Raw genomic sequence first — 22,374 nt, 5'->3', positions numbered from 1 at the left:
TGTGGTTACCTTGTATCTACTTACATCTGCATGTTTTCTAACTGCTAAGTTGGCAGAAGCTGGGGCTAACTATGGGAGCTCACCCCATCAGTGGATTTGAACCACGACCTTCCAATCAACAAGTTCTGCAGCTTAGCAGTTTAACTCGCTGCGCCACTACAGCCCCTTGTGCTTCCCTGTAACTTTTGTTAAAGCCTCACAAAATGAGCACACTCATCTTCAACAACTAAAACTGGTAGCAAAACCTTCAAAGATTTACGGATGTAGCTACTTTTAGCCTTTGGCTTCTATGACATCATGTCAATGTTTAATCACATGAAAATTCAAGAATTCACGAGGACATTCTTTTTAGAAATACCAATTTGCAAAAGCTAGCAATGAAACATGTTGGCTTAAAATTTGGAAAGATGTGTGTATTTAGCTTGGCATCAGTACAAATGGTTTGGAATTTAGCTTGGCATCAGCACAAATGGTTTGGTGGATGAGTATTTTTCAAGAAAGTAAGGAATAAGCAAATTAGAGAACACAAAGATCCAGAGCAACAGTTCTGAAACTTTTAGAGTCATGGAACCCTTCAGGAGATTTTATTTGCCTGTGGAACCCTAACTCTATCTCTGGTTTTTAATAAGCATTGTGAATCCACCAAGTTCTTCCTTCTTTTATCTACTCCTATTGCCTGAGTGTTTTGTATAATGTAAAAGTTCTGGAAATATCATGAAAATATTTTAAATAAAAAATTAGTTTTGAACTGAACAAATGGAATAACGGTACACTAGTATTTGTAAAACAAAGGATCTTTTGGATGTTACTGGAAAAGTCAAGAGTGTGCTAGTGTGTGCGCAAGAAACTTTCTCCGAACTTCCATGTGCTTTCCCTGGAGAGGTCACCTGAGATGCCAGTCTGTGACAAAACAACTTCCATTGGCGAGGTGTCTGGAGTAACCCATACTCTCCCTTCCTTTGCATTAGGACACATTAGGACTTGGACTTGTCTCTTTTAAATCATAAAATCATAGAGTTGGAAGAGACCTCATGGGCCATCCAGTCCAACCCTCTGCCAAGAAGCAGGAAAATCGCATTCAAAGCACCCCTGACAGATGGCCATTCAGCCTCTGCTTAAAAGCCTCCAAAGAAGGAGCCTCCACCACACTCCAGGGCAGAGAGTTCCACTGCTAAACAGCTGTCACAGTCAGGAAGTTCTTCCTAATGTTCAGGTGGAATCTCTTTTCCTGTAGTTTGAAGCCATTGTTCTGTGTCCTAGTCTCCAGAGCAGCAGAAAACAAGCTTGCTACCTCCTCCCAATGACTTCCCCTCCCATATTTATACATGGCCATTATGTCTCCTCTCAGCCTTCTCTTCTGAAGGCTAAACATGTCCAGCTCTTTAAGCCACTCTTCACAGGGCTTGTTCTCCAGACCCTTGATCATTTTAGTTGCCCTCCTCTGAACACATTCTAGCTTGCCAACATCTCCCTTCAATTGTGATGCCCATTTGGGAATTCCCATTGAGACATGCTAATTCTGATGTTTATTTCCACTGGAGGCACCTTTACAAAGCCAGCAACCTAATTCATATAATTTTAATTTGACTTGGTCCGCGTATTGTAAACAATAGTTTTATAGGATGAAGAGAATAGAGAATACCGAACAGAGAATATTGTGAAAGAGAATATTGTAAAAAATAGTTTTACAGGATGAAGAGAATAGAGAATACCGAACAGAGAATATTGTAAAGAGAATATTGTAAAAATAGTTTTATAGGATGAAGAGAATAGAGCACTACTCTTAAATCTCTTTGTAATAATCTGTTTATTTACAAATGTACAGACTGAGTAAGCATTACATAGGCACAAAAGCAAGAGAGCAGAAAGGGCAAGTAAAAAAAAATTAACACTTAAGTCAGTTCCCCTACCAGCCAACATTTCAAAACTGCTCACTTTCAATTTCCCAATATTCTCCAAACTAGTTTTAGGGCCCTATCATTCACGTGAACCAAGGTACATTCCAAAGATGTGTTGGAACTGTAAATATTCTCATTATTACCCGTGGTTCTCCTCGATGACATGACCCCCAGAAAGTTGGAGTACACTACCCTTTCACTAAGCAGAACAAAGCACAAAGAAGTATATATCACTTACACTTATTCGTATTACACACAACCAACAGAGATAGTAGCACATTTTTCTTGCATCTGAGTGTGTGTAGTTCAGCTGTTCTTCATCCATTAGTATTTATTCTATAGGTACTAGTTTTACGAAGAAAGCTTTGCCCACAGTGCTAGAGCGACACCTAAAGCCCTCCAGCTAGACTTCAGAGGAAGGGCAGTAACAAGGCCATTTAAAATTAATGCACGTAACAGTGTTTCTGAACAAAGGCTGCTTGGGACAAAAAGATATACACAACAACTCCAAATAGTTGATCAGTAACCTTACCATAAATTAGGAGTGAGTAAAGGAAGGATCTTGTTAAGTTTCCCTCTAAATCCCTGATAAGCAAGAACTGTGTGTCATTGTTGCCTCATTTTAATTGGAAGTACATAAATGTGTATAAAAATACCTTTCCTGTTGTCAGTGTTGAGTCAGTCAGGGAATCTATAGCCATTGCCTTTGTATTTTTAAATGTTTTGTTTCTTGGAAGCTTCTGAAATAGAAAATCAACCTTCTCTCTGATGGCTTATATTGCTCTCATCCCTCTCCTCACATTATCTTTTAACACGTTTGCCCATCAACTGGAAAGAGGTGCAAGCATGACACGGCTGGCAACGATAGCCCTCTACTTTCATCTAAGTGTGAAGGGAGTTGTAATAAGAAAATCAGGAGGACCACATGTTTATCTTAATAATATGAAAATCAGTTGATTTTTTACAGAGCAAATCATGCTCACGATTCCTGCCATTACACACATAAAGATATTGGATTTGTGAAAGCATGGCATTACGTTTGGAAATATTGATACATTGCAAAAGTATATGCATATTTGTTACATCTTGCATATTTTTATTTTGTTCTGGCAAAAACCACAAATTTTTCAATATATGTTCAAGAAAGTATTTATTTGATTACACCCATAAAAGAAAGATCTTATCCAGGATCCACACAACCACACAGCCAGGTCTAAGGAATTTTAGATTTGATTTTTTCCCCTTCCACCAGCAATCATCTTTGAACCAAGGCAGACTGATGAGATTAAGAGGAGTTTCAAAACGAGTTTAGATATTACATTGGGAAAGAGGTAAACTGTTCACAGATACGTAAATACAAATTTTGTCTGGGCTAGATATGCCTTTCACATTGAACTATTTCTTTGTATTCCAGCCTATAAACTTATTTTATCAGACATTGCTCCACCAGTTTATTGGTACCACTGACACGGTGCACATATTTAATAAGTTACTTCTTAAAAATAGGGAATGAAGTAGACACTAGTCACTCTATGGTGATACCACTCCATCAGTTTCCAAGAGTTAACAACTGTCAAATGCATTCTATTTTCAAGCATTTTGATCCAATCACCACCATGTGTTTTTTAACTTAAGTGCAAGCTTTAATTAATGATCTTGATTAAACTGAGTTACTTAGTTTTTCCAGTTTACTGGGTGCAAATTATAGACTAACTTCTAAATATAAAAAAAGATGAGTGATAGGCAGAGTTCAGACACGGTAATAGTATTATTTTCCAAAGAATCATACCCTTTTAACATAAGCAGTACTGCAATATATTAAAGCAACTTTTCAAATTATTGCCCACTTCTGCTACATAAAGATAATGAAAAAAACATTAATTTATTCAATAGTCAGGGAACTTTGATGTGGATGGAAGCATCCTTGGAACAACTCAAAGAACAAATACATAAACAGCATCAAGTGGGTTCAGACTTCACTGTTTTGGGGACACAACAAAGTTTTAAAAGTGGTTTGCCACAATTATCTGTTACTAATTGAGTTATTTAAATTTTGCAGTCTGACAAGAAATAAATGGATTTGATTCACAATTCAAAACCACATTGATTTAAGTGAGAGCTGAATCAAACTAGTTTGGTGTGGATCCCACAATTCTGATAGTTTTAACTGATCATGAATATAAATCCTAGTTTCTAATTAGTCTGCTTCTGTAGGATATGAGTGGAGGACTTTTGATCTTCATAAAGTTACATTTTAGCATACTGTTAAAATGGGAAGATCTGGGTATAAACAAACGGGAAGAGGTTTTTTTGTTGGTTTGTTTTTTGCTTGCCATGTTTTAGAAGTTTATTTCTCAACAGACACAATTTAAATGTTAACTTTCAATATGTTCCCCACTTGACTCATATTCTTTTATTTTCTGGTTCGGTACAGTTATATGTCAACTTTGTGCCATGTAAAACCCGTCAACACACCATCCTCTCTTATGTCTTTTTGTAGTTACTTTTTAGTTGCAGACAGAAAACAGAAACAATCTTCAACAATTTTACCATCACTGTTGGCATGAGAATAGTCTAGAAAACTAGAGAAAAATAGGAAAGAGATATCTCAGCCGAATTCTGTAGAATTACTCTGCTTCCTAACATTATCAAACAGTTTGCTGCCAAGTTACACAAAACACCAACAAATTGGGGACAAATGTTGGGCCGCAAGGAGAATGATATTCTGTTATTGGACAGACGATACAAAGCACATTCAACAGGTAAAGTAAAAGGAGCAAAACAGGAGAGGAACCCACATTCTGCAGTATCCCTGTTTGTGGAACTCTAGAGTGCTGGCAAAGTTAGTGATATTTACTGTCTCTCTGTACAGATGTTAATGAACATTAGCATGAGGTATAAATATACAAAATGTACAGTACACATACAGGAACATTTTTGCATTTCTGAATCACATCAAAGTTTCAATACTGGAAAGTCAATACCTGTGCCACTGATTTTTCTTTTCTGATCTACTGAAATAATAAAGTCAACATTTTCAACTGGAGTTAGATTGGAATAATAAAATGCAAAAGTTAAAATCCCTCCCCTTTCTTTGTTTGTTTTTCATCTCTCATTATTTATTAAATAGTCTGAAATAATTCCACTTTAAAATTAAGGTCAGTCGAAGCATGTAAACTCCACCTCAAAGGAAGCGTTGGGAAGCCAAGTTCAAACTTCTAACCGTTTTGTCTCCAAAGGAGGAAGCTTTAGTGTGTTAAAAGTAGCAAAAGAAGTAAACTTCAGTTTCGGTTTTATAAATACACGTAGGCCATTGATTCACAGCTGTCAAGATGAGGAAACATCCAGCACTTTTGTGCAATGTCTGTGCAGAGTAAGAATCATCTGATCTTAAGTCTTGACATCATCCATTCTAGACCTTGGCACAATCTGTAAAATAAATGTTTAAATTAGAAAAGTATACTTTTATTTACCAACATTACATGTGAAAGACCTTAACCCTTGCTCATCCAATCATTATCTCAACAGGTGCCTAACGTAAGTCAGCATCTGCCTCAGATTTTTAAGTAAAATATGAAGAAAAACTCAAATACTTTTAGGGTATATGGAAATTATACGATTATAATTATGCAAATTAAAAATATGGAATTACAAAATGCCCGAAGGAGAACAGAATTTTGATTACACCTGCTAGAATCCCACAATCAACTAAACAACTTTGGAAAGTTTATATATAAATATATATATATATATATATATTCGATACAGGGGAATAACTGTATCTTAGCCCGTTATTATTTGGTTGCAACTCAGGCAGAAATCCAAGGATTAACTTTAGGCACAAAGAATAGTATCTCTCCCAGCAGGATTTATGTTTTCTGATAGGTTACTGTGAAGCTCCTGAAGATCCCATCAGTCTTTGGAGCAACAGAGAAAATAATTACTAGGTCCACCACCAGTGTAGTAAATCCAATAAACACATATGTTCCTGGGCAATCACTTCTCCAAATAATTTTAATACAAGGCTTTGTTTATTTCATCATAATTTTGATTCCAAAATTTATCATCGGAGTTTCAATTCACAGGAATTACCAGAGCAAATAATCAAAAATATAGGATAGCATCCTGCTAATTAATTATGATGATGTAAGGCAGACATACGCTATTGCAAATTTTATTAAGAGGAGGGCATCATTGTGGAGATTGTAATTCTTTTCTAACCTAATGTCTACCAATTCCGATTTCAAAAGAAAAACTTACATTAAATCCATAGTTTGTTACATATTTACTTCCATGAGAATTTAGGAAAGTTGTTCTGAAGTGTTAATCAAATTCTCTATTTTCTGGTGATTTACATGATGGTGATGAAATGCCTTGTGCTATCGTTTTAATACAGTAAATTTGCTATTAGTAATGAATGTTCATATGGCATCTCCAACTTTTTGGGCACAAACTTGTGAATAATCAAAACACTAAGTGTGAAACCTACAAGACTGTAGAGACAATTGGATAAACAGTGAAGCCCTGGAAAGTTTCCCGTTTGTATGGAAGTGAGATTAAAAAATAGTGTAAGAAGTATCCAGCTGGCTAACAAAAAATACTAGCTCTTTTCCAAAAAGGATATACAATTTAATTTTAATGTATGATTCAATAAATAGAAAACCACAATTCAAAAGTATTGTCGAAGGCTTTCATGGCTGGAATCACTAAGTTCTTATGGCCATGTTCTAGAGGCTACCAATATTAAAAAATTCTAAAATTGCAACAGCAAAAACAACAGAGAAGAAACAGGCAGGGACATCTAATTACCTTTCAAGAAGAGTTTGCTCCAGGCACAGTCAGCCCATTGTATGCTAATCAAGGTGGTCAGTTGAAATATTCACACGTAGCCCAACTGACCAAAGTCCTTTGTCTCACCCTGGTCATTCCACAGATATATAAAACCCTTTCCCCAGTTACCAAACAGACCTCACCTCTGAGGATGCTTGCCATAGATGCAGGCGAAACGTCAGGAGAAATGCCTCTAGAACATGGCCATATAGCCCGAAAAAACCCACAAGAACTTCACAATTCAAAAGTTACTTACCCTTCTCCAGTAAGAGCACAGCATGCTTGGATGTGCCACTGGTGATCTTTAACTGAAGTTAGCTTCAGAAATTGAGAAATTTCAGCTACAGTCATGCAGTCTTTAACATCCTGCTTGTTAGCAAAAATGAGCAAACCCGCTTTCTTCAAGTCCTAGATCGTTAAAAGTAAGAAATGTTTATCATGGTCTAGTTTGTCTTCTGATTACAAGACAAGCGTGTCTTTTTCTCTGCATCCTTTTGTAATTCCAAAGACACAGGGAAAATTCAAGACTTAAAACAATTCCAAATTCTGTTAAACAACCAAACTGTGCAAGGTGAAAATTGTGAAGCAGTGATGGGGAACGTATGATCCCTTGAAGATGAACTTCAAACACATACACAGAGGCTGTAGGCAAGCCTGTTGCTATTCTGGCTCCTTGAAAGTGACATGCCCTTTTAAATAAAACTTAACCTAACAACTGAAATTCTTCAAGCTATACAAAACATTTCTACAATTACAATAATTCACAAAACGTCTAAATTACAGAGTAACTTCTGAGAATCTTTAAAAGCCTTTCAGTCATGTTAAAAACATTCAAAAACCTAAGGGCATTTATCAAATTTATAAACTTCTCAGCTGTTAGAGGAAAATTCACTATCCAGAAAGCTTACTGCGCAGGAGCAGAAACTGCAAGTAGACACAGAACTTTATAATCAAACCAAGGATAATTTTTTAAAAATAAACTTGGCGAAGAACTCCCAACCATTACTCACCTCATGTGCTAACATTTTATAAAGTTCTTCTTTAGTTACAGAAATTCTCTCTCTGTCTGTGCTATCCACAACAACTATCACAAACTAGAGGGGAAAAATATTAAAGGAAATGATCACATATCAAGGACAAAACACAAATACATTATTATGTTTATATTTATTGCAATTTTCCCCAATAAAAAGTTGGTTTTAAACAATGATAGGTTGGCATTTTTTCAGTGTTAAAGCTACTGTAGTAAAGTGAAAGCTTTTGCAGACTGAGTTTATTTCTTCAAGATCTTCAGGCTAAGAGTGCATCTACACTGATGCAGTTTCACATTGCTTTCACTGCCATGGCTCAGTGATAAAGTATCATGAAACTTGTAGTTTGACAAGGTCTTCAGCCTTCCTTGGCGGAATGCTGGTGCCTCACCATATAAAAACCCTCATAATTTTATAGCACTAAGCAAAGGCAGTTAAAGTGATGTCAAACTGCATAATATCTATGGTATAGATCAGACATGGGCAAACTTCAGCCTTCCAAGTGTTTTGGACTTGGACTCCCACCATTCCTAACAGCCAGTAAGTTGGCTGAGATTTCTGGGAATTGAAGTCCAAACAACCTGGAGGGCTGAAGTTTGCCCATTCCTCATATAGATGCACCCTAAATTTATGAAAGCTTATCTTAAAAACTTCATTCTCTAAGTTACTAAGGTGCTACAAGGTCCCTTTGAAGACTGATATTCCAGACTCTTCACTCAGCTCTCTCTGTTATAGACGAGCTGTCTGTAGTCATGTACAACCTGGATTCATGTCTGGAAGCAGCAGAGATCCAGGTAATAACTAATCAACTGATAACATTCAGAAAGATGGGTGTTACATGTAGATGGGTTTGGAGCAATTTTCTTGTACTGGGTAGCACTGGTACAGGAAGAGGTATGTAGACTGAAGAGACTAAGGGCACTTCCACAAAGTCATGTAATCCAGAATATGAAGGCAAAAAATCCCACAATATCTGCTTTGAACTGGGTTATCTGAGTCCACACTGCCATTCAGTCCAGTTCAAAGCAGAATTTTAAAGATTTTATTCAGCTGTGTGGAAGGGGTATAAATGATTCACTAGATGCTTTAGTGGTCATCATCTACCAACTCTGATCTGATGACTCAGTAAACAAGTCACATTTCTATAAAGTAGTAATTACCGTATATACCCGAGTATAAGCTGAACCGAATATAAGCCGAGGCACCTAATTTTACCACAAAAAACTGGGAAAACGTATTGACTCGAGTATAAGCCAAAGGTGGGAAATATAGCAGTTACTGGTAAATTTCAAAATAAAAATAGATATCAATAAAATTACATTAATTGAGGCATCAGTAGATTAAATGTTTTTGAATATTTACATAAAACTGTAATTTAAGATAAGACTGTCCAGCTCTGATTAAATCATTATTCTTCAGTGTAAATGTACTTATGTATCCCTCCAATAAAAAAATATTATTAATAATAATAATAATAATAATAATGAATTCCAGTATATATACCTCATTTGCTGTGTCATACTGTGTTTTTGTGTCAGGATAATAATAATAATAATAATAATAATAATAATAATAGAGTAAAATAATGAAAATGTAATAACTAATAACAGAGTAAAATTATAAATGCAGTAACAATAAAAATAAAGTAAAATAATAAATGTAATAATAATAAAGAGTAAATAGATAATAATACTAATAATAGAGCACTGGCCTATAAAGCCCTAAATGGTTCCGGCCCAAGATACCTAACTGACCGCCTCTCGGCCTATGAGCCCACGAGGACTTTGAGATCTTCCGGGGAGGCCCTGCTCTCGATTCCGCCTGCGTCACAGGCACGGCTGGCGGGGACGAGAGATAGGGCCTTCTCGGTGGTGGCGCCTCGGCTGTGGAACACCCTTCCTGTGGACATCAGGCTAGCTCCCTCCCTGTTGATATTCCGCAGGAAATTAAAGACCTGGCTGTTTAAGAAGGCATTTGAACAAGAAGTGCAATGATTGGTAAATTGACCATAGGAATGGAACAACTGAAATGATATCGGATTGTGGATTGACGATGAGACGACACGAAATGGCTTTTGTAGTAATGTTGATGTTTTGATTAGGATGTTTTTTTTTTATAATGATGAATTGTGGATTATTTTTACACTATGTCTTGTATTTTGCACCTGTTTTCTATGTTGTACACTGCAATGAGTCGCCCCTGGGCTGAGAATTGTGGTATATAAGCGCAGTAAATAATAATAATAATAATAATAATAATAATAATAATAATAAATGTAATAAAATAATAATACTGTAGAGTAAAATAATGTAAATATAATAATAATAATAATTAATATATTAAAATAATTCATGTAATAAAATGATACTAATAACAAACTAAAGTAATAAATAACCTTGACTTGAGTATAAGCCGAGGGGAACTTTTTCAGCCTAAAAAAGGGGCTGAAAAACTAGGCTTATACTCAAGTATATACAGTATACCTTTAAAAAAAAATGAAATGCACCAGTAATTGTAAAGCAAAACAGCATCTGGATGCAAGATGGAGTGGCAATTGTCTAACATGAGTTCTGAAGCTCCAGTAATAACCTGATACAACAATAACTAAGGCAAAATGCAGTGGCTCGATAATACCACTTTTATATGAGATCACCTACAGCAACAATAAGTACCGAATAACACAATTCTTACTTCTGTGTTTGTATAATATGTATTCCATGAAGATCGAAGAGATTCTTGGCCTCCAATATCCCACATAAGAAAACGTGTGTTATTTACTACAATTTCCTCTACGTTGCTTCCTATAGTTGGGGAGGTATGAACTACTTCATTCATAGAACTGCAAAAGAAGAGGAAGGAGTCATAAGAATTGCATTTTTGTTTCTCTCATCATTTATTGAAAGTATTCACTATAATTTACAACTTGAAAATTTACGAAGTAATCTAGTAACAGTGTACCTCAAGTATTACTTCTAAAATTCACAGTATAGGAACTGCATAGTGAAGGCTTAAATACCTAAAACGCTTCAAATTCTGTCTGATCTTGGAAGTTAAGGAGAATCAGCATTTGGATGGAAAACCATCAATGAATGCCAAGTACTCCATTTCAAAAGAAGAAACTGGCAAAATCACCTCTGAGTCTTGCTTACCCCATGAAATTCATGGAATTTCCATAAGTCAACAGGCAGATTGAAATCACACGTGCATAGAGAGAATCTGCATAATATAACCAGGTCTGAATTCTGCAGCGTGGAGTGGACTGCCCTGCATTTGGCCATAGTTGTATTCCCAACTGTTCTGAGGTCCAAATATCACTTGTATTATTTTCAACACAAAAACAGCACTCTAACTTCATTTTATCATGTTGCTGCTGTGTGGAAATGCTGGTATGTAATAGTTATATCTGAAAATTCATTGAACCCTCCAGATGTTGTCTTATTTTGGCTGTTTATCTATATGCAATTCAAGGATGTGGTCCTATAAATACTATCTGAAATATGGACCAGAAAAGTTCACAGTTCTGTTAACCACAAATTCTGGCTCTCTGTAATATGAACATTACCAGGCCTTTAAAAAAATGGAAGGGTTACAAGAAATAGATTGCTTATAGCAACTAGTAAAAATCACACAACTGAGTGCAAAGAGTTCACAGTAGAGACACATTATTTCCCCATAATACTATATCCTATTTCCAGACTGTTACAAGACCACCAGGTAGCAATTAGGTCTGTGTAGCAATTGGGTCTGTGAAGCAGTATTTGGCTACACTGTATCACATGCATCGAGGTATTTTAAGTAGCCATGTTTATATTTCTTATGCACAGAATGTAATTCATTCAGTAATCAGATCTTACTAAGTTGCATGTAAGTGTAGCAAACATTCAAAAGACATAGATATTTAAGCAATGTGTTTTTATAACAAGGAAAGAAAACAAGAATATCTGTACAGCATTATCCCTTATTCCATCACAAATGGGTATGTAATTGAGAGGACCAACAATAGCTGCAAGGCATGAAAGAACATTCTTAACACAACATGACAATTACATAGCTTCATTTTTTTTTTAAAAAAATAAAAAACATTGGGTTGTTGTAGGTTTTTCAGGCTGTATGGCCATGTTCTAGAAGCATTCTCTCCTGACGTTCCGCTTGCATCTATTGCAGGCATCCTCAGAGGTTGTGAGGTCACAACCTCTGAGGATGCCTGCCATAGATGCAGGTGAAACGTCAGGAGAGAATGCTTTGGGTTGTTGTAGCCCGAAAAACCTACAACAACCCAGTGATTCCGGCCACGAAAGTCTTCAACAATAAATAAAAAACATCCTTACTGAAAAATTTCATCAACAGCTATAATTGATCACAGCTAATGTAAAATCCAGAGATTAGGGGATAAGACTTTTGGGGAAGGATTCTCAGACTTGTAGTCCAAAATGCAACATTTCCAAGCTCGCCCAAGTCCCATGTATAAAGGTTTATACCACTGAAAAACATTTGCTCATAGGATTATCGTCTTCTTCATGGCTTCCCTGGTAACATGCCCACTGCTCAGAAATACAACAAGGTTCATGTAGTTAACTCTGATTCAGGAAGATAATTCTAGTCCCCTGTTCATAACATAGTATACTTACAATTGATAAAGAATGGTTGTTTTTCCTGCATTATCAAGGCCAACAATGATCACTTTGTGCTCTGGAGAGAGAAAAACAGATCAAAGAAGAATTAAATAAACACTTATCCTATGTGTCATTATAAAGAGGCCTATGCATAACAGTTTCAATCATTTTTGTTTATTGTGGATTCTGAAAAATGAAAAAGGCAGACTATCAATACTTTTAAGTAATACAATAACTATATTCTGTGTCATTTTTCTTTACAACAGGTTACAACCCACTAAGTGTGGTGTGTGCTCTCTACTCCCTCCAATCACTATTGGGGGAGGGACACTTTAAATCAGACTGCTCAGAGCATATACAGTTTTACATGCTTTACATGTGTTCACAAATTACCTATGCACCTAGTTTTAAAGATAAAAGATATGTGCATGATGTGGAAGTTGCCACTGTAGAAGCACGACTGGGTGTGTAGTGCCCTGAGTGAGGCCCTTCACAGGTTTAGGGAAGAACCAATCCCTCCAGGCCTGGGAATGGTTTTATCATTATTTTACAGTTCTTAGCCACCCATTTTATTAATCACACAATGTCACTCAGAGGAATTTTATAAAATATGCTTATCATGTTCTCAAAGGTTGAAGTCAAAGGGATACTGTATTACTGAGCTTCTCAAAAAAGGGAAACAAAAACCAAAAATCACCCAACCAAGTAAGCATCACATGGGAACAATGATTATCACCTCCTTCCATAGCTGATATTTGTTTAATCGTATACTTTGGCAAAAGGGAATGGCATTTTATCATAGGACATTATTATTTGGTTTGATGCTACTTTGAACAAGCTATAAAACTAAAGAGTTAGTAAGATCTAAAAACACTCAACCAAGCATGTGACAAACTCACAATGATAAAATCACAGCATAAACAGTGAGCACAAATGAGATTTAAGCATTTCTGCAACACATAGCAAAGAACTAGGACCATCACTTCTTGAGCTTTCTGGTTGAAATCAACTTACCAGATATACTCGTGTATATGTTGATGGAAGTTTTGGAGTCAAAGTTACTGAGTTTGATACGACTCTTGGATAAGCTGAGAATCATTCTGTAGAAAGGGCCAAGTCTCAATGCCACCTCAGGGGGCAGCCACCAATGACTGGCCCTGCCATTTCCCCATCCATGCAGTAAAAAAAAGCCAGAGATAGCACCACAGCAGAAAGACTCGCTGCTTCTTTTAGGTTCTCCCAATGGACTAAGCTCTTGCCATTTGCCAGTTTACTCAGAGATTGGGGCGATTTCTTTTTTGATAAGCATTAAAGTACATTACTCACACTGACCCATGTTTTTGCAGATTAATGTTTTAAATAAAAATTTCTAGACTTATGCATGAGTATATAGGGCAGTTCTTCAGGTAAACAAAGACATTTAAAAAAAATTATGCAGATAGATAGCCAGTCTGTTCCCCTGAATTTCACATGGATGGCTACCTGTCTGCTAAACCAAAATTATATGTATATGTTCAGTGCAATTGGTTTTCGGCTTTTCCCTTGAAGCCAAAGTTGATCAGTCAAAGTGGCTAAAAAGTCGGGGAGATTTGCAGATAATACAGTTAAATCCCTGTCTTAGAGGTATAGCTCCCCTATAATTACAGAAAATGAAGATTTCAGAGGAAAAAATAAGAGAGAGAGAAATCTGAGTTACAAAAAAATAACACTAGTTGCAATGGTGCAACTTACAGTAGAATCACAAGAGACACAAGACAGTAGGTTTGCACAAATGTGAACTGTAGCCTAACTGACATGAAGGCTGCAGTTATCACACTAGATAGCCTTGTGTTGGGGTAGATTCAGAATACAGTGTCCATGAATAACATTAAATATAAGTAAAATTAGCTGACTATGTTAGTGGTTGAAAACAGAGCCTTTCTTAAGCTTACTCACCAATGCTATCACACAAATGTAGAAAGAGAAAGATAAGCAAAGCTTATACAAGAAGGCCTGCTCTCTGCAAAACACTTGGAAGTTACAGAAAGACATAATAACAGAAGCTCAGCACCAAGTTCACAAGGCCATCGGCTGAGTTCAAAAGCAGTATCAAGGAAGTTATTTAAAAAAATCCTTCAGAAAATTCAAGTCTTGCCTAAATTCCACAAGAAATATGAAGCAGGCAGCAAGATACAGAGCCATTATTTTGAAGAACACACTTCTAACAGAATAGCAGCAAGGTGAAAAACATTTTTTAAAAAATACATCAGAAAAAGGAAAGTAGAGTAAGGGTATACTGGTGATAAAATTGCCAAAAAGCTGAATGAATTCTCTCTATATGTCTTACCTTTTGAGAAATAATTTTGAGGAACTTGGGCAAATAAAGATAACAAGAAGAGATAGATAGATAGATAATTCCAAATAGATATTGGCGTTCTTACAGCATGTAAATGTGTAATTGCTGATCTTCCTAAGAAAAATATTTAAAGTGTCCCTTAAATCAGTACATATGTCAGAAGACTAAAGAGTGCAATATCCCTTTTCAAAAAAAGATGAAGATCCAGAAATCACATTCTGATTAGCCTAATATCTGTTGCAGATAAATTAAATTAGTGGAAAGAGTTAAAAATAAAAGTTCTCAAGCATATAAAGTACCAGGTCTTAATGAAGAAAAATCAAAGTAGCTTCTGCAATGATATGATCTGTCTCGCTAGCCTTTGGCAATGTTGATAAACACAAAAATCCAGATGTTGTTTATCTGTACTTCCAAAAAGGGTTTCATTAGGTCCAGCAACAAAGTTTTCTAAGTTTAAACATAGAAGTTATGAAATATGAGGAATTGTTATCTTAGATATGACTGACTGAAGAACAGAAAGCAATGAGAAAAACAGTTAAAGTATTTTTGTCAATGCAAGGATAGAAACAGAGCAGTCTCCAAATAGATGCCGTATGATTGTTGTGATCCATTTGCATATACATAATTTAAAGTTAGGGATGAAGTGATCTGGTTTGCTAAACACATCAATACTCATGGGTAATCAAAACAGAAAAGAAGCATGGGAAGACCAAAAGGATTCCCCCCCCCCCATCCCTATATATAATTTTATTGTTTTATAGTGTACACAAAAAACAAAGCAGACAACAGGAAAAGGGGGAGAAAGGGGGGAGAAAAAAAGGAAAAAACATACTAAAATCAAGTAAGTTTACAGAATGGTATAGTCAGTGCTCGTTAATCAGGTGAGAAATCAAACTTGACTGTACAGTTATTATACCTTAATATTTATTGTCCCTCTAATCCTACACCTGTGAACCTAACCCCCATGACCTCCAACACCCCTCAATATGGATCACATAACTAATCCACAACTACTCACAAGTCTTCTTTCACTAAATCCCCTTTATGGCGATCTTCAAATCTACTTGTCTTCTTTTCCAGATACCCAATTGCCAACCTCCATTTTTTTAACAAATTCTTCATTATTTCCTCCTCTGCTGCTATTTGTCTGTTTGGCCATTTGGATATAATCTACTAATTTATCTTTCCAACCTTTAACTCTTCCCCGCCCCTTCCATGTTTTGGGGATTATTAGTCTCTCAGCAACAAAGCAATATTGATAAATTTCTTCATCTCCTGCACTAATACACCTTTTAAATATTCCTAATATGCACATTTCCATTTTTTTCTTGAGCTTTTTGTTAATCATATTGTTTGTTTGTTTCACCACCTTCTTCCAGAATCCTTGAACAATATTAGAGGTCCACCACAGCCTCTAGAAGCCTCTAGAACATGGCCATATAGCCCGAAAAAACCTACAACAACCCAGTGATTCCATCCATGAAAGCCTTCGACAATACATAACAGTTTTTATTTGGTTGTCTACTAAGTTGTATTCTAAAATATATTTGTAGAGCCTGGAGATTAGGCCTTTGTTGCCCCTCTCAAAGATACTTTCTAACTCTGATTTTTAGAGTCCCAAAAGGATTTTTCCAAAATGGGGGAATGGAGTTCAATGGCAAAGGCTGTCCTGTGTAAGAGAGTATGAAGCAGTGAGTGCTGTGGTAAACAAAACAAAGTAATTATTGTACATATTGTAGACATATACAATCTTCCCAGAGGCACTATATCAGTTGCTGAAGAACATGACAATAAAGTTGCTTTGCCTCAAGTCTGCCTTGTAGGCTTCCCTCGGGCATTTGTTTAGTAACTGTGAGAAGTGAATGGACTAGCAATATATTCAATCTCTCTTTTATATTCTTAGTATTGACATAAATGTACTGACCAGCAGCAAAACACTGTTTCTTTAAAACCACATAAGTTGTTGGCTATGTATTTTGCTGTTATAACAGAAATTCATTATTGGTTTCTATGCAATAAGCTGCCACAGGTCTCCAAATCACATGTTGCCTTTTTTTGAAAGACAATTAAAATAGAAAGTGGAAGATTTTAGTTGATTTATGCTGCTTCGTGAGATCTGAGCTTAAAAAATTGTGATTTGATTGATTACTTAGAATAAGCCTGGATCAAATCATGATTTCAAATCCTGGCTATACTCTCTAACCATAGCCTAAACAACGAAGACACAAAGTTAAGTATTGTGGATTGTCTTCCATTTTCTATTTCAATTGCCTTTAAGAAAAGGGAAGAGAGTTTTGATTCAATTTGAGAGCCATGCCCCCCTTTTAACTTCTAGTTTATTAAAAATTGTTATGTTCCGGATCCTACCAACTGCATGATAAAAGTATATGAAAATGACATAAGCAAATATAAACAACTATGCTATACTCAAAATAATTGTATGTACATTTCTTTCAAATGATCAGTTAGTATCTACATTTCTTTCAAATGATCAGTTATTTCCATAGTAAGTGAAAAAATAGCTCAGTTTCTGATTCAGGATACGTCACCAACAAGCCCCAAATATATGTCTGATAATATTTTTGAGAAGGGAAATAAAAAAAGCAGTCTGTAATCTTTGAAGTGGATTTACATCGGCAGCAATTAGAACTGTCCAGTTGTTCAATGTCTGTATCCAGCTATGTTACTGGCAAACATATGTACCTTGGTGCACAATGCTTATCAACCCCTACTGCACATTGGTGCACACTCTATATGGGGTAATATGTGAGCTGGAGACCTGTGGCAGCTTATCGCATGGAAACCAATAATGAATACCTGTATGTGCAAAACTCCTATTTTTTTAAAAAAAAAACTGGTGCTCACAATGTAGTTTCCTCTTTTAAAATGCACATCAGTGCCCAATACATCAGATATTCTTACCAATACCCTGTTATACAGCTTTTCAATTTAGTAAAGGGGTTTCTTAATGCCGTTGTCATAGGTTTTCATGGGAAGGATGGAAGAAAAAAAGGGAAAGAAAGTGACATCCAATTCCTTCTGTCTACCCTTGAGAGCCAATGACCACTTGCCCGACCTTCTCGTACTCCCCCATTCCATCTCCTTCCCTTCTTCCATTCAGGTAGGTGAATGACAAAATGAGCATGTGGCCTGTCCCTAAAGATATTGGTGATCTTTTCACCTTTGTGGCGCACTGAATCACTAACTCAGCAAAAGTGGAGGGCTGACTGTATTTCAAATGTGGTTTTTGGGACACACTTGACTGCCAAAATTTGTTCACCTTGGCCCCATCTACAACAACCTTTTAATGCAGTTCGAAGCTAGCTTCAAACTGCAGCAGCCAAACAACAATCTCCCACAAAAGCATGTGAAAAAAAGCTCTTAATGCACATCAGTGCGCTGTGGTTTATGTAATCACCATCTGGGCCTCAAACTGGTTCCGGGATTTGCCATGTAATTGTCTGCAAGGCTAAACCACCTTCTTCAATACCAGTTTGAAACTACATTCAATGATCAGTGTAGATGGGACCTTTGTGTCTGAGTCTCAATAGATTCAACTAACTTTCTCCATCTGCAGTATTTATTTATTTCGAGGTTTTATATACCAACCCTCTCACCTTCAAAGAGGGATTCAGTACAAAATGTTATGCTGTCTATGCAGTAGTATACAGATATAAACTGAACTTGTACCTGCTCACACAGCCAATGTCAGCCCAGATCCTGTTACATATTTTCTATAATTGATGAGACAGAAACAAGAGAGTTTGCTCTTTAACTCTCAAAACTGGTTTCAGGTGACGCTCAAATAGCAGAGCTCAAACTAAATGCACATGACAAGCCTCTTTCTGAGAATATTAAAGATGAAACATGGAGCTGGGAAGTGCCAGTATAAACTTCAAATCTTGCCAATAAATGATTCCACTATCTGAGACCTCTCATGCCCAGTCCTGCAGATTATTGATCTGGTCAGAAAAATGCTCTTCAAGTAACTATAATTAGGTTCACAAAGGAAGTTCTGCACCTGGCAACCTTTGAGCCTACTGTAGATTACTACAACCGCGCAGAAACAATTTAAAACATACCATTAAAAATAATAAAATGCTGACATCATTTCTAAGCAATACTTGTTTTTCCCAACATAAGGGGCTATCCATTTATTCTCAAGTTGAGTGCCATGCTGCACAACTATATTCAAGCTAATCACCCCAATTTATTAATCACTAGTTGAAGTCAGACCATCTGCTGATCATTTGAGCAGCCCTTTTTGAAATGTCTTTCAACTTCACAATATCTTCATAGTGCAGTGATCAGAACTATAGAGCATATTCCTATTGTATGCACCGAGGCATTAAAAACTGAATTTTATTATTACTTTTTTTATTATGCCAAACATAGAATTTTTCTTAAAAGCTGCACACTGCGTCAGTGTTTTCATCATAGCCACAACTCCTTGCTCTCTGTATTTTAGCTAGTTTCATAAGACATCTCGTCTTATTCAACTACGTTAAGTTTATCCAGGAATTTTGAATGAGTGACTTTGTTTACACAAACTTTTAAATCACCTTTGACATTATAAGCTTGAGTAAACATACAGCTTACTGATGCTTTTCTATATTCTTGGACACTTCTTGTATCTCACTACTGCACAGATATAATAATAATAATAATAATAATAATAATAATAATATAACACAGAGGTGATATATTTTAAACATTAAACAACCTTCTTTACAAGCACCCTAATTGATTAGGTCAATGCTATCTCCATTCAGCTAGTCAACTCAGAGTACAAAGGGTGCATGCTAAAAAAAAATAGTAATCTTTTGGATGAAACTATCTTCTCTGCTTTACACATATGCCCACTTTGCACTTTCACTTACAGTCAGAACCGAAAGAAGCTAACAATAAAAATATCTCCATCACTGTGGAAGCAACCTACTGATTCATTTCATGCCCCCATTGTTTTGCTATAAGGGTCAAGATCCTGAACACAACAAGGTATCACCCCAAATTCAGGCCTGTTGAATGTGATCTCAAGACAGCTGCATCATGGTCCTTTGGAATGACCCCCTTATTCCCACAGATCCCAATCTATTTCCTTAGAAACAGAACATGAATTTGTGCTTACAACTTCATCACACTAGAGAATGAATCCACTTTGCTTAGAGCCCTCCACACAGCCATATAACCCAAAATATCAAGGCAGAAAAACCCACAATATCTTATTTGAACTGAGTTATTTGAGTCCACACTGCCATATATTCCAGTTCAAAGAAGAAAATGTGGGATTTTATTCAGCTGTGTGGAAGGGGCCTTGAGGCTCTTCCATACAGCCATTTTTATTGTTGTTGTTTGTTTGTTCAGTCACTTCTGACTCTTTGTGGCCTCATGGACCAGCCCACGCCAGAGCTTCCTGTCAGCCGTTGCCACCCCCAGCTCCTTCAAGGTCAAACCAGTCACTTCAGGGATAACATCTTGCCCTTGGTCAGCCCCTCTTCCTTTTTCCTTCAGTTTTTCCCAGCATCATTTTCTCCATGTTTTCCTGTTTTCTCATTATGTGGCCAAAGGATGTCATCTTTGTCTCTAATATCCTTCTCTCTAGTGAGCAGTTGGGCATTATTTCCTGGAGTATGGACTGGTTTGATCTTCTTGTGGTCCAAGGCACTCTCAGAATTTTCCTCCAACACCACAGTTCAAAAGAGTCTATCTTCCTTCGCTCAGCCTTCCTTATGGTCCAGCTCTCGTATCCATAGGTTACTACGGGGAATACAATTGCTTTAACTATGCGGACCTTTGTTGCCAATGTGATGTCTCTACTTTTCATTATTTTATCGAGATTGGTCATTGCTCTCCTTCCATTAAGTAAATGTCTTCTGATCTGCTTTGAACTGGGTTATCTGAATCCACACTGCCATATATTCCAGTTCAAAGCAGAAAATGTGCGATTTTATTTAGCTGGGATTTTCTGCCTTGATATTCTGGGATATAGGGCTGTGTGGAAAAGCCCTTAGTGAAGTGGCCCTCTGTTACGTGATTGGGGAAAGAAAGGGAGCAGAGCAGATTGGCTGCTGCAGTGCCAGGTGACATATGTATGAGGGGGAGAAGGGGAAGGAGAGGGAATGGGAGAGGGGGTAAGGAGGAAAGAAAAAGAATAAGGAAGGAAGGAAGGAAAGAAGAGAGAAGAAAGGAGGGAAAGAAAAAGAATGGGGGGGGGGAATTAGAGAACGGAAGGAATAGAAAAAAAGAGGGGTCAATGTGTATGGGGGAAATGCAAGGGAAGAAAGGAAGAAAAGAGAGAGGTGTGTGAGGGAGGAAGGGAGGAATAAAAGAAATAATAATAATAATAATAATAATAATAATAATCTTTATTTATACCCCGCCACCATCTCCCCAACGGGGACTCGGAGCGGCTTACATGAGGCCAAGCCCGAAACAACAATTACAATAAAGAAAAACCAAAAAACAACCGAAAATGTGAACAATAAACAATAACATCATAATTACATAAAACATATGGATACATAGCAATGTAAAAATTACAATAGACACAGGCACAGTAACGGAGAGCCACAAAGAAAATGCATTCACACATAAGACATTTACACACACACACCTTGGACCCTTCCACACAGCCCTATATCCCAGAATATCAAAGCAGAAAATCCCACAATATCTGCTTTGAACTGGGTTATCTGAGTCCACACTCAGATAATGTGGGATTTCCTGCCTTGACATTCTGACATATAGGGCTGTGTGGTGGCCCCCACACACAATGTATGTATATGTGTGTGTGTGTGTGTTTATATGTACACAGGCATACAGACAGGTGACCCCATCCTCCCTCCCTCCCATCTCACCCTGTGTGGTAGCCCCCCCCCCCACACACACACAATGTATGTATACGTGTGTGTGTGTTTATATGTACACACGCATACAGGCATATAGGCAGGCGACCCCATCCTCCCTCCCTCCCTCCCTGCTCACCCTGGTGGTTAAACAGCCTCCATATGCGGGTGAAGAGGATTCCCATGCTCAGGCAGCGGGGGCTTCGGCCCAGGCGAGGGAGGCTCAGTCTCGGGCCCAGCCCCGCAGCAACCAAGGCCAACCGCGAAGGGGGAGAGGAGGCGCCGCCGGGGAAGGCACTCGGTGTAGGCCCCGCGCCCCCGAGGCAGCAGCGGTCGTGGTCGTGGTCGTGGCCAGGGCCCTCAGCAACGCCACCGCGCGCCCCTGGCTGTCCCTTACGGACATTGCCGCCGGCCTTGCCGCAACTCCTCTGCCTTGTCCTCCTCCTTCCCTTCCTTCCTTCCTTTCTTTGAAGGCCCCTTTCCCAAGCTTCGCCGCCTTAGGCCTCAGGAAAGAGAGAGAGAAAGTGGAAGGAGCCGAGTGAGCCTTCGCGGACACCGTCCAGGCCTGTCAAGAACGGTCGGCCGGCCGGCGCGTGCGCACCTGCCCCGCTACGGCGCGCGCTTCCTCATCTCGCCATTCTTGGGCCCCTCCCTCCGGAAAACACAGGAGTTTGTCCAACTCGACGCCTTTCCCAGGAGGCAGGTGGAGTGGGCGGGGCCTAGAGGAGAGGGGGGGGAGGCGTGCCTGGTTAGCATAACCACGCCCACAGGGACTCAGAGGCTCAGTCCACCGAGTGGCGCCGTCTTTTTTGATTGGAAGAA

At 37.7% G+C, this 22,374-nt stretch overlaps 1 protein-coding gene across 1 annotated transcript; it reads right to left on the bottom strand.

Annotated features, from left to right (window-relative positions):
* Positions 1 to 1,788: 1,788 nt before the first annotated feature.
* On the bottom strand, positions 1,789 to 22,282 carry ARL5A (ADP ribosylation factor like GTPase 5A). The gene is made up of 6 exons (XM_060776638.2): positions 21,692 to 22,282; positions 12,388 to 12,448; positions 10,451 to 10,598; positions 7,739 to 7,822; positions 6,985 to 7,136; positions 1,789 to 5,327 (listed from the first exon to the last, which is right to left on the bottom strand). Exons 1-6 carry the CDS (start codon positions 21,735 to 21,737, stop codon positions 5,279 to 5,281), a joined length of 540 nt encoding a protein of 179 aa, XP_060632621.1. The 5' UTR covers positions 21,738 to 22,282; the 3' UTR covers positions 1,789 to 5,278.
* Between the last annotated feature and the right edge of the window lie 92 nt (positions 22,283 to 22,374).

This window comes from Anolis sagrei, chromosome 1 (assembly GCF_037176765.1).
Source record: "Anolis sagrei isolate rAnoSag1 chromosome 1, rAnoSag1.mat, whole genome shotgun sequence".
Taxonomy (NCBI): Eukaryota; Metazoa; Chordata; class Lepidosauria; order Squamata; family Dactyloidae; genus Anolis; species Anolis sagrei.
This window is presented reverse-complemented; position numbering and strand designations above follow the sequence as displayed.

What these genes read in the sequence shown, in the direction of transcription:
- ARL5A (XM_060776638.2), bottom strand. Translation starts at nt 21,737, where the DNA reads ATGGGAATCCTCTTCACCCGCATATGGAGGCTGTTTAACCACCAGG. An exon ending in GAGGCTGTTTAACCACCAGG is followed by an intron (nt 12,449 to 21,691) that starts GTGAGCAGGGAG and finishes TTCTCTCTCCAG; the next exon opens with AGCACAAAGTGATCATTGTT. An exon ending in ACAACCATTCTTTATCAATT is followed by an intron (nt 10,599 to 12,387) that starts GTAAGTATACTA and finishes CTTCTTTTGCAG; the next exon opens with TTCTATGAATGAAGTAGTTC.